This window comes from Papilio machaon, chromosome 21, assembly GCF_912999745.1.
Source record: "Papilio machaon chromosome 21, ilPapMach1.1, whole genome shotgun sequence".
NCBI classification, from domain to species: Eukaryota; Metazoa; Arthropoda; class Insecta; order Lepidoptera; family Papilionidae; genus Papilio; species Papilio machaon.
Window position 1 is genome coordinate 4040691 of NC_060006.1, and position 11700 is coordinate 4052390.

Consider the following 11700-nt stretch of genomic DNA (forward strand, 5'->3'; position numbering starts at 1 on the left):
GAAATATGTGCTATATTTCCTTTCTTTCATATTTTTTAAAAAACCAAATACTTTTAATCTGTTTGAATACTATATACAGAGCACACTTGTATTTGAAATTACAAGCAAAGTTACCATGGCTTCTTTTCATACTTCGTTTTACATTTTTAACGAAATTAAATTTACGGAATTAAATGTAAATATAATTGACTAAATTAGGAATTAAATGTATTATGATTATAATGATCCTGAGTTATCATTTTTATTTCATGAATTGTAAAGGCTATGGTGGTAGCATTATTCATTTAAACAAATATTTCCTTATATCTCATCGTTCAACAGATTCAATATAAACAAACGTTGTTCGCACGCAGTTGGTGTCGTCTCCCGCGCCTCTTCTAACGTGCGCGCCTCGCGGTCACGGACAGCGTTTTTAATCTGTTGTTACATTAAATTTCCCGCTCTTTTTGGTATGTTTTTTATTTTCATTAATCGGCAAAAATATATTTATCCGTTGCCAGTGATAGCTAAATTTTATGATTATAAATTCAAATAAACTATATCTATATTAACTGAACGCATTACTAACATTAAATAAAATTTGATAAAAACTAATCATTATAAATCAAAGGATATATAATTTTTATCATAATAAATAAATATTAATAACAAATTGAAGTAAACATGAATAACATTTTACGTATAATTTATACCAATCCTTATAATTTGCTGTAAAATATCGCATTGAATACGTTAAAGTATGTCAACAACGGCGCGCCATATTGCGGAAACCGTTATATTTTCTTTATTCTGCGATCACTTTAACTTTAAACGTATGCTAATGTTGCCTTGTTTTATAATGTTCCAGTACGGAGCTTAAACTGTATTGTCAATAATAATATAAAATTAACTCACTTAAAAAACCAAATGAAAACTTTTGCCATATTTTGTTGCTATCTTCAGATTTTTAATAATACTAGCAAAAGTGGTGCTTTACGAGGGAACGCTAATATTTCAACTTTGTCATAGTATGCGAAATATAATTAAAATAATATATTGTAACATATAGATTATCAACATTATATATTTTAATTGGTTTTATAATTTCCTCAAAGATGGCGTTTGAAATAAAATAATGTTCTAATCAATTTAAATCAATATTTTAGTATACATGAGGATTTTTACGAAAGATAATCTAGAAATAAGTTTGATTTACTCTGCCAAAGCCGAAATCTAAAAGAGTAATAGTTTCTTAATAAAGTGTACCACAAAACTTTAAACATTATGGGCCAGTATAGGGCTCCCTTAATAATATCACCATAAACATATTTTGAACACAATCATATAATCACATAGTATTTTATAGTAGAATAACATTAATAACTTAAAAAAATACAACTGTTTAAATGTAATCGTTTCTCTACGTAACAAACAGAACTTTTTTTTAAATAAATCTGATACTATAAAAAGCAATATTTTTGCGTGAAATGGTTAACGTGTTCTAATTTAATTTTAAATTGTATTTTTTATACGACTCATTTTTTATCCGCGAAATTAAAAGATAATAATAAAAATTGTAGGAAATATTAATAACAAGTAACTCTTGATTTTTATTGTTTTTAATCTCTAAACAGACTTAAAATTTTTTTACTTCAGTATTTTGTTAATAAAAAAAATAAAATTTTGTTTCAGAACGTCATTTAAAAATGATACGTGCCGCGGAGGTAAGTGATTAAATACGCTATATTATTACCATTTCATTTCATAGTAATTAAATTACTTTTTGTTAGTAACACGTTTTCTTGTATTAGATTTCATCATCTCCTTGACCTTGTCCCACTTACGTAGGGTCGGTGCACCAGGTTTCCGTCCTCCAAATCAATCTGTCTGTCGTCATCTTCATTATCACCCCCTTCTTGATCATGTCATCTTTCACGCATTCCATCCATCTCTTCCTAGGCCTACCTCTACCTGTGTACCTCCACACTCATACTTAACACTCTTTGCCACATGCGATTCTTCCCTCCTCATAACATGCCCATTTTTCTTGTATTAGATTTAAAATCAGCAATAACTCAAAGTTTAATTGCAAAATTAAGTTGTGAAGCTCATTGATATGATATTATTATTTAAAGACTATTATCTATTACTATTACGAGTATAAAAGACGGAAATAATTCATACTTTTTGCGAGATCGTTCACGATAACCGCATACCTTTGTAATTGATCTATATTACGATTGATTATAAAATTCTGTAGAAGACTACGTAAGATTTAATTGTAAGAATAAAATAAGCCATCTTTAATAATATAATTGTGACTTCCTTCCTAACAACTTGTTTAATTAGCAGTATGATATTTAATTAGCAGTATCATGGACAAGCTAAGATTAAAAAACACAATGACATTTGACGTAAAAAAGTCAAATGTTTTTTTTTAATTTATTAAGGCATAAAGTCATATGTCTCATTTGAAAAACAAAGATTAAGTTAGGTAAGGTTCATTAACGTAAAGAGGTAAATTTTAGTTATAAGCTTTGAATTATATTTTAGGTAGCTGTACTTAGTCATAGCTTCATAATCCTGGTCCTTGTGACGCTGGACTTACTTCACATTTAGCCTCTCGGCCTCCCTTATGAAAACATGCTAAGCATTCGGCAAATATAGTCACACGTCTTTATGGAAATAGATGGGCTTTCTTTGTCAAATTTGAGTTCTTTGCTTGTTCTTAACTTTAACACATATTTTATTATAATTCTAGCATCGTTGTTTATGTTGAATGTCTTTGGTTTTTTGTTGTTTTTTTGTGATAACTAATTTGGTTACTTAAGTAGTAGTTAGTGTTTTGTACAGATTACCGAAACCGTAAAGTTAAATGTAATTAACCTTGGTTATTTTTTTTTACTCTTTTTGCTTAAGATTCAGAGAATAATAATTAAGCTGAATATCAAAGAAGTGATATTATAATATGATTAAGCTTATATAATTCTGCAAGAAACAAATAATACAATTTTTCGTATATTTGTTTCAATATCTGTAATTAAATAGAGGCATTAGGTACCAAGGTACGAAATAATAGGGAAAATGTGGGTAGAAATTTTGATAATGACTGTACCAAATTGTAACAATATAGTTCGTCAGTTCCTTCCATTTTGTGAATACCTCTTACTTGTTCACAGACGTGCGAATGCCCAATACGAGAGATAGGTCCGGCAATGGCGGACTCTTGCTCGGGGCATTCGGTGCTACTGTTCATGACTGTGCTGGAGGCGTTCATCAACGGACGCTGCGACCTGGCTGACCCTTGCAACCGTCTCGATAATAAAGACAATCCGGACGATGATTATGACTTCGTTGTTGTCGGTGGCGGCACCGCAGGCTCCGTGGTCGCTGGCAGGCTATCAGAAAACCCGCAATGGAAGGTATGCTTAGCATTTGGTTCTTTGCAGTGAATTACAACAATGTGAGTGAACAAAAATGTTTAAATCGGGGACGGATAAAATAGGGGACGTTGTAGAAATCTCACCCAGGATTGATAGCGCTACAATAGGCAGTGCCATTACGTTTATACGCGAGTAAAGTTGATTATGTGTTCTATAAGGTGTTGCTGTTAGAGGCGGGCGGTGACGAGCCGCTGTCATCATCAGTGCCGGCTTGGGTGACGGCCTACTGGTGGCGTAATGACACCGACTGGATGTACTACACGGAGCCCCAGGAGAAGGCATGTCTCGCGGATGGTGGGAAGTGTTACTGGCCTAGAGGGAAATTACTTGGTAAGACCATAGTTTGTTAACGTGAGTTATTTGCTTTTGACTTAGGACATAATATTACGAAATAGGTTTGTTATAAGGTAAATCCGTATGAATGTTAGCTTTAAACGAAATACGTATTTTCCGACTATTTTAGTAGAGAACTTAGAAACCGGTTAATTAGTCTAACAATTCCTCTTTTCCTTTCCCACCTTTTCTTATTAGGGAATGATGGGAAGAGGAAGTGGATTTAGTAAGAAGCAATGCATAGAAAGGGGAAAATTTTTCGTTCCGTGCGTTCCCTCCGTCGAATAGAGATAGGCAACGCATCAAAAATTGCGGATGTCTATTTGCAGAGGTCACTTCATTTTTCAACGAATTCAGGTGTCCTATCGCAAGTTTGCCACCTTATGATATAAAAAAATCTAAAGTCAGTATTTGATCGTTGGTTTTAAATGTAACATCATCGTATTTAAAAATGTGTTTATCTCTAAATTATAGCTTTGCTGCATACCTTATTTTAATTTATCTTGCGTATTGTAGTCGTAAAACCCCAATAATATAAAAATTGTTATAAATAAATAAATTATCGAAGGATATTGCACAAATACCTAAATAAAATGTAAAGTGAATCATCAAAGCAATCATGAGATGAAACAATATTAAATCGTGATTTTATTACATGATAATTATAATAGTCATTAGGCAGAGGAAAACTTGTTCGCGTTTTTGTATTAATAAGATAATCATGCTCGTTATGAATTATAACAACTATTTCTTGGATAACTAATAAGTTAGGATTAAAAAAAATGTTAGGTACCCTTATTTCATTCAAATAAATTAACCCCTATTACCACTTAGATATTTGAATGAAGCATTTTCATTTAAATCCACGCATCTCCCTATGCTTATCCCGCTCTCGAGGGTTTTTTTGTGACTGAGTAGTCATTGTTTGCCTTGAAAAGGCATTTACAGTTTCACCGGGCTTGAGGTGGCCGGGCGCAGATGGCGCTTGGTCTAAACCTCGTTACCCCTCGAGGGGTCGGTGCACAAGGTTTTATAAACCTTAAAGTTTTGGCTAAATAAATTCATGTCGTTATTAAACATATAGTAGAGATAGATCATGATACAATTTTATTTAAAATATATCGGCGTTATATCACGCCTGTCACCTGCCGCCTGTCACGCTTGTCACCGAAACAAAAGTAAAGGTATTAAGCGAATCTCAGGTTAATTGTATAAAAGATAGTTTGAAGATTAGTATAAAGTACAAAGGTTTGGTATGGTCCGTTTATAACAAGTTCCCATCATCAGGTGGTTGTTCAACAATAAACGGAATGATGTACATGCGAGGACATGCGGCTGACTATGACGGGTGGGCGATTAACGGCGCACATGGCTGGTCTTGGCATGAAGTCTTCCCCTACTTCCTCAAGAGTGAGGACAACAAGGAGATCGGCAGCGGAGTGTCCGGACAGTATCATAATATTGGTGGGCCGATGCCGGTGCAGAGAGTAAGTTTATGTAGCATTTTAAAGATGTATAAGACCACTGTACATTATTCCAGTCCAGCAACTTATAAACACTGGAACCACACTGGAATGTAGTGTGTGTATATATAATAAACGATAACATTAAATATTAAAATGGATTTGTAACTCTCAGTTCAATTAAGGAAGTAGAATTTATATCAACAAACGTAAAAAATGTTAAATAAAGATTATTTTGCAGTTCCGTCACGCTCCAGAGTTCGCTCACGACGTGGTGGCGGCCTCCATAGAGCTCGGCTTCCCCCCGACTGGTGACCTCAACGGAGAGAGCACTACGGGATTTACGCTGGCACAGGCTTTTAATGAGTTAGTTTCATAAAAAAAATCAAATCAACTCATAGAAGCACATAGAAGTTAAATAAATAGAAAGTAGGGTGGTATTATAGTTTTCAAACATCTTGGCAGTTCGGAACATCGCTGAATATAATTTTAGATATAGCGGAGCCGCCAGTGACATTGAAATGGCCAATACTTTAACTTATTCATTGTCATCGACTCACTAGCACCGTATCAACTTATTTCCGTTGCTTTAAATTGCTAGAACTAATGCATAATGTTTAACTAATACGCGCGAAGAGGTCAGCCGAAATTCAAGAACCTTTTTGTTTTTATTACTATTATAAATAGGATATATTTGATTGTTTTTTTGTTCCCATTGAATAGGCTCCTTTAGGCTTCCTTTTCAAAATTTGAAAATTCTTTCTCTGTTGGGAAGCTACATTATCCCAGAGTAACATAGGCTATATTTATTACTAGATTTTTTTCTATTCCGTGCGGACGAAGTCGCGGGCAACTGCTATTTTGCGTTTATACCCTTTGTAGCGAGAATAAGGATCAACAAATATAAAGTAGAAAACACACAGAAGCGTTGTTTGATACAATCAATATTAATTCCTACTTTAGCAATGAAAATAAGCACTTTGTATGTCTTACTTAAATATTTTTATGAATATTTGGCAAGATCAAGAATTTATATTTGATCACAGAAAGCGGTTTGAATTAATTTCAATTTTATTTTTTCATTTAAATAGCGGTGGGTCAAGGTACACAACATCCCGTGGTTTCCTTCGCCCCGGAGCGAGACGAGCAAATCTAGATGTCGTGTTCAATGCTTTGGGTTCTAAAGTCGTTGTAGATCCTGACACTAAGAGAGTTACAGCTGTTGAATATATTAAAGATGGGGTCACCAAGACTGTTAAAGTCAATAAAGAGGTAAGGCTTTATACCTTACCGTAGAATTCCACTGACGTTACACAAGTATTAATGTACATCGTCGTCTCTGTTTTGTCAATGGGTATGAAAGGGATGACAATATTGCAAAGTTGCCAGAGAAATTCTACGGTGAAACATTTATTAGAAATATTGAGTTCCAAACTTCATATTCTTTATAATAGTATAAATCTCAATACTTTATTCCTGCATAAAAAATCTTTATTTTCATTCCAGGCGATACTTTCAGCGGGCACACTTAATTCTCCTCAAATCTTACTACTCTCTGGTATTGGACCGGAGGAGACGTTGAATAAATTGAACATACCAGTGATACAAGATCTGCCCGGCGTAGGCCAGAACCTACAGAACCATGTCGGAGTTAAACTGGACTTTACTTTGATGAAGGAACCAGATCTGCCGGTGCTGGACTGGGCAGCCGCTATGGATTATATGCTGAAGAGAGAAGGACCTTTATCTTCAACGGGCTTGTCTCAGGTTAACTAATAAAATATTGTCTGTCACATAAAGTCGTTAAGTAGACACTTAGAAAGTCCCATAATGTAGATTTTCTAAGAATAAAAGAAAAAAACGTTTTTAAAAACAAGCTTTTTTATGTTCATGTTAATTAAAATAACTAAAGTTAAAAAAAACTATTCGATAAAGTTTTATCGTTCATTGCGAAGTTTCTATGTCCACCTTCCAGCTCCATCATCAGATCAGCACCACGACATCGTTATATTGAATTGTAATGCGTTTTATAAATGTATGCAAAATTTTAACTCAATCAGTAACTGGGAAATGGATTAAATTTATTTGCAAGATTTGATGACAAACATTGTGACATGTGAAACTGTGTTAAAGATTATAAAAATACACACTAATAGTGTTTTAGGAACTATTAAAGGGCACTTAATGCTACAGTTCATTAGGCCACAGATGTAATAGACTCTGCTGGTTTTAAAATGTTCAATGTATGACTCCAGTTGACAGGTATGGTGAACTCAAAGTACGCGCCTCCGGGCGGCCGACAGCCCGACGTTCAGTACTTCTTTGGAGGCTATTACGCGAGCTGCAGCGATGGCAACACTATAGAGCCTGATCAGTACGCAGCTACGGAGCGCAGGACTGTTATGTGAGTACTACAATTTAAAAAGATGACTTAGGAACTTCTTGTATAAAAAACAAAGAATTCCTAAGTCAACTTCTCATTCAGAACATAGTCTGGAAGAACACATAGGTTACTTATTGAGTTTTTTATTTTTATTTTGCGCGGTCGGAATTGCGGGTGACAGCTAGTATTTATATAAATAGGAAAGATTGATTGCATGGAATAGGCTTCTCATCTACTGAACGGATTTAAAAAAATCTTTCACCATTGGGAAGCTACACTATCCCTGGGTAACATAGTATTTTTTTAAATTCCTCGCGGACGAAGACGCGGGCAACTGTTATAATTAATATTTTTGTAACTATTGCCTATACTAGGATAGCAGCGATAGCTCTTCAGCCGCGCAGTCGCGGTTATATCACACTAAGGTCAACGGATCCCACTGAACCACCAATTATGCAGCCTAACTACTTCTGCGACGAGCATGAGATGAACGTCCTCGTGGAGGCAGCCAGGATCGCGTACCGACTTGCTAATACTACGGTGAGTCGCCGCTGTTTGGTTAGGTTGGCTAGAATTTATTCCTAAAGCAATTGAGGTAATTTTTCGGAGATATTTTACAACTCTATGTGTTTTTGTAAATTAACAATATGTAATGAACTTGAAACCACAAACATGTGTATCAATCTAAATGTTCAAAATTTTTAATAGTTAGAGTAATCTACGTATTGTATTCCAGATATTACGGGAGAAGTATGGCATGATACCGACTCCGGGATACGGTGATGAATGTCCCGGTGGCGGACCCAACCCCACTGACGAGTACTTGAGGTGCCTCGCACAGTACTACACGGCCCCTGAGAACCATCAGGTCGGCACTTGTAAGATGGGGCCCAGAATAGACCCTATGTCGGTTGTTGACCCACAGCTTAAAGTGCATGGGATAGAAGGTGACATAAAATCTGTTGATTTTCTTTATTTTTTGTACTTGTGTAGATTTTTTTTACCAAAACATTATTTTCAGGTCTTAGAGTAATAGACGCTTCAATTATGCCAACAATAACAACCGGTGAGTGCAAATTAAAATGTAATAGATTTAGTTAAGCAGTGTCTAATAAAAAAATAACACAAACGTAGCACAAACATTTTGACTACATGTTAATTGGCTCAAATTGGCTAGAAATCAGAGCTAAATAAGTTGTTAATTTCATAAGTTACGTTAGTGGCAGTTGTATGTTTTTGAACAGGCAACACAGCAGCTCCGACAGTGATGGTGGCGGAGCGCGGCGCTGAGTTCATAAGGAGCAGACATCAGTTGTACAAACACAGACCAGTTAGCGGACTTGGCAATAAATTTGGTGACAGCTCACACCAGAATGACGCTTATGACAATAGGTAACTGTTACAGAAACTGTCGAATAATTTATTTTATTATTTTAGTAATGTTTGTAGGTTTTTATTATTTCACAAAATCCATGACCTCAAGATCAACCATCCTTACCATAAGGGTCCGTTCACACGGACGGGGAATGATGTGCGGATAGAAACACAGATTTGCAGACAGGCAGACAGACAAATTTAAAAATTAGTTCTTGATGATGAGACGCTTAAATTATTTTAATTGTATAGACAAAAATTTTGCTCTGCTCTATGCCTCGGTCTATCTGAACGGACTATTAGACTATTGGTCCTTTTTATTTTTTGTCTAAGACTACTTTTGCACTAAATGATGCTAAACTGAGATGAATCGGCTATCTTAGAATTAGATTATCTTTCTTTAACTTTATATAAATACTTCAACTTAGTTTTTTTTACAGACGTTACATTGTATCCATCGATAAAGTGGAATTGCAAGAACTTTTATGATACAAGACAATGGTAAAATGTAGAAAAAGAATTCTATTGGTGTTGGTTTAAAAAAAGAATAAAAAAAGAATTCTGTACTACATTGAATCAGAATTACGCACGAAATGTATAAAATGAAAATATTAATAATTAATTATATAATAATTTTTAATCGTGTATTATTAACAGATGGCATTTCGAGAACGTCGCAAACAAAGATCACAAGTGGGGCAATTGGAAGTGGGATAAGGACTGGAACTGGGACAACAGACGGAACGAACAAAATCCCAATTGGATCAAAAATCCGGACACACCTATAGCAGCTGCCAGCAACTAAAGTTTTAGTACAATTTAAATATATTTTTGTTAAGACCCTTTGTCCACTAGTAGACTAGTCACGCGACTGCTATTTGTATGAGTCGCAGTTCCACCAGTGGAAATATTTCATACACTACACATAGAGTTGTGGCGTCTCACTAGTGGAAAAAGGATCTAAAATTACCGAGGGATGTAAGAATCTTGGTAAAAAAATAATAATAAATGAAATTCAATAAATTAAAAATTAAATTATTTATTTTAATTAAGGAAAGCATTAAAATATGACCAGCATAATATATTTAATAATATTTTTTTTGTTTTTTTTTAAATAAAAGTCCTACAGGTATATTATAATTCCTAGATTTTTATCTGAAAAATGTAATTGTATTTATTTAGAAACCGCTGTAAATATTTATTTATTGAAAAATAAAAAAAATAACGTATGAAATTAATAAACTTTTATCATTTCTTTTTTCCTTTACTTTTTCCTTTGCTTTTCACAGGTACCACAGGTTCAGGTTCAGAATCCGAACTGAAAATTACATTACAATTTTAAAAAGAAAATTATAGAAAAGCAAATTAATGAAATTAAATAAATTGAACTAAACAGTTCATTGCACAAAGCCCAGTGAGATTGTAAATTCACTATTTTAAAAAAAAAGAAATTATACATTATCTATATATATAAAAGAAAGTCGTGTTATTTACACTATATATAACTCAAGATCGGTCGAACTGATTTGACTGAAAATTGGTGGGCAGGTAGTTTATAACCAGAAAACGGACATAGGAACTTTTTTATCTTGTGTGCATTTTTTTAATTCCGCGCGAACGAAGTCGCGGGTAAAAGCTAGTTAACCATAATTTAATTGTAGACCCTAATAATATAAAAAATGCGAATTTTTGGGTGTATGGATGTTTGGATATTTGTTGGAAGGTATCTCCAGAACGGCTGTATAGATAAGTTTTTTAATTCCGCTTGGACAGAGTCGCGGGCGACAGCTAGTGATAAATAATTGTATTACATATTGTTGTCTCAGTTTATACAAAGTGAATGAAAGGGATGTCAAATCATGTACAATTGCAATAGTTATCTATGGTAATAAGAACTTACTCATCACTCCCGCTAGGTGTCTCTGGTATGGTGACATTTCCTGACTTCTGTTTCACGTCTATTAATTCACTAGAATCTTCTAGAAGAGATTGCACCTAAAACATTTCACTTTTAAATTGAATTTTTATTTTATATCATAAGGTGGCAAACGAGCAAACGGACATCTGAATTCGACTGAAGGAGGAGGGGACCTTTAATCGACAGAGGAGAGGACGCACGGAAAGAGGACATTCCCCCTTCCTATGCGTCCCCTCCTCGGTCAAATCCACTTCCCCTTCTTAAAAAAAAAATTGTATTTATTTCAAGTAAATCTTTACAATTAAGTTGCCGGGGCTTCCCAAAAAGTAGTCAAGATTTCCCTTCACATGATTTCCTTACAAGAAAATGGTAGGAAGGGAAAAAAGATTAAAATATCTGAAAAGATTATTATGCAAAAGAGAGAAATATTTTGTTACTTACAACTTCTTTATCATATACAATAGTGTGAAGCTGCGTTTCGTCAGCTGAATCTTCAAACATTGAATCTTGTGAGCTGGCGGCGCTACTGCGTGTTGATACCTTATCTTGATTTGCTTCAAATAAATTAAATATAGAAAATAAATTAAGTTGAAACAAACTAAAAATAACATCTGACAGATCGTAGTTAAATTTTCAACTAATATTATAAATGCGAATGGATGGATGGATGGATGTTTGTTAGAAGATATTCCCGTAACAGCTTAATAGATCTTGATAAAATTTGGCACATATGTAGAACATAAGCTATAAGAACACATAGACTTCTTGTTACGTTTTTTTTAATTCCGCACGGATATAGTCACAGGC

At 34.2% G+C, this 11700-nt stretch overlaps 2 protein-coding genes across 2 annotated transcripts; one reads left to right on the top strand and one right to left on the bottom strand.

Moving 5' to 3' along the window:
• Positions 1 to 356: 356 nt before the first annotated feature.
• LOC106721233 (glucose dehydrogenase [FAD, quinone]) lies at positions 357 to 9963 on the top strand. The gene is made up of 15 exons (XM_045683137.1): positions 357 to 449; positions 1672 to 1703; positions 3159 to 3401; positions 3581 to 3752; positions 5043 to 5242; positions 5460 to 5584; positions 6310 to 6490; positions 6725 to 6985; positions 7474 to 7622; positions 7976 to 8141; positions 8338 to 8548; positions 8623 to 8667; positions 8846 to 8993; positions 9416 to 9476; positions 9633 to 9963. The coding sequence occupies exons 2-14, from the start codon at positions 1686 to 1688 to the stop codon at positions 9462 to 9464; spliced, it is 1968 nt and encodes a 655-aa protein (XP_045539093.1). The 5' UTR covers positions 357 to 449; positions 1672 to 1685; the 3' UTR covers positions 9465 to 9476; positions 9633 to 9963.
• A 260-nt stretch (positions 9964 to 10223) lies between these two features.
• Positions 10224 to 11443, bottom strand: LOC123722182. The gene is made up of 3 exons (XM_045683147.1): positions 11335 to 11443; positions 10876 to 10970; positions 10224 to 10293 (listed from the first exon to the last, which is right to left on the bottom strand). The coding sequence occupies exons 1-3, from the start codon at positions 11392 to 11394 to the stop codon at positions 10224 to 10226; spliced, it is 225 nt and encodes a 74-aa protein (XP_045539103.1). The 5' UTR covers positions 11395 to 11443.
• Between the last annotated feature and the right edge of the window lie 257 nt (positions 11444 to 11700).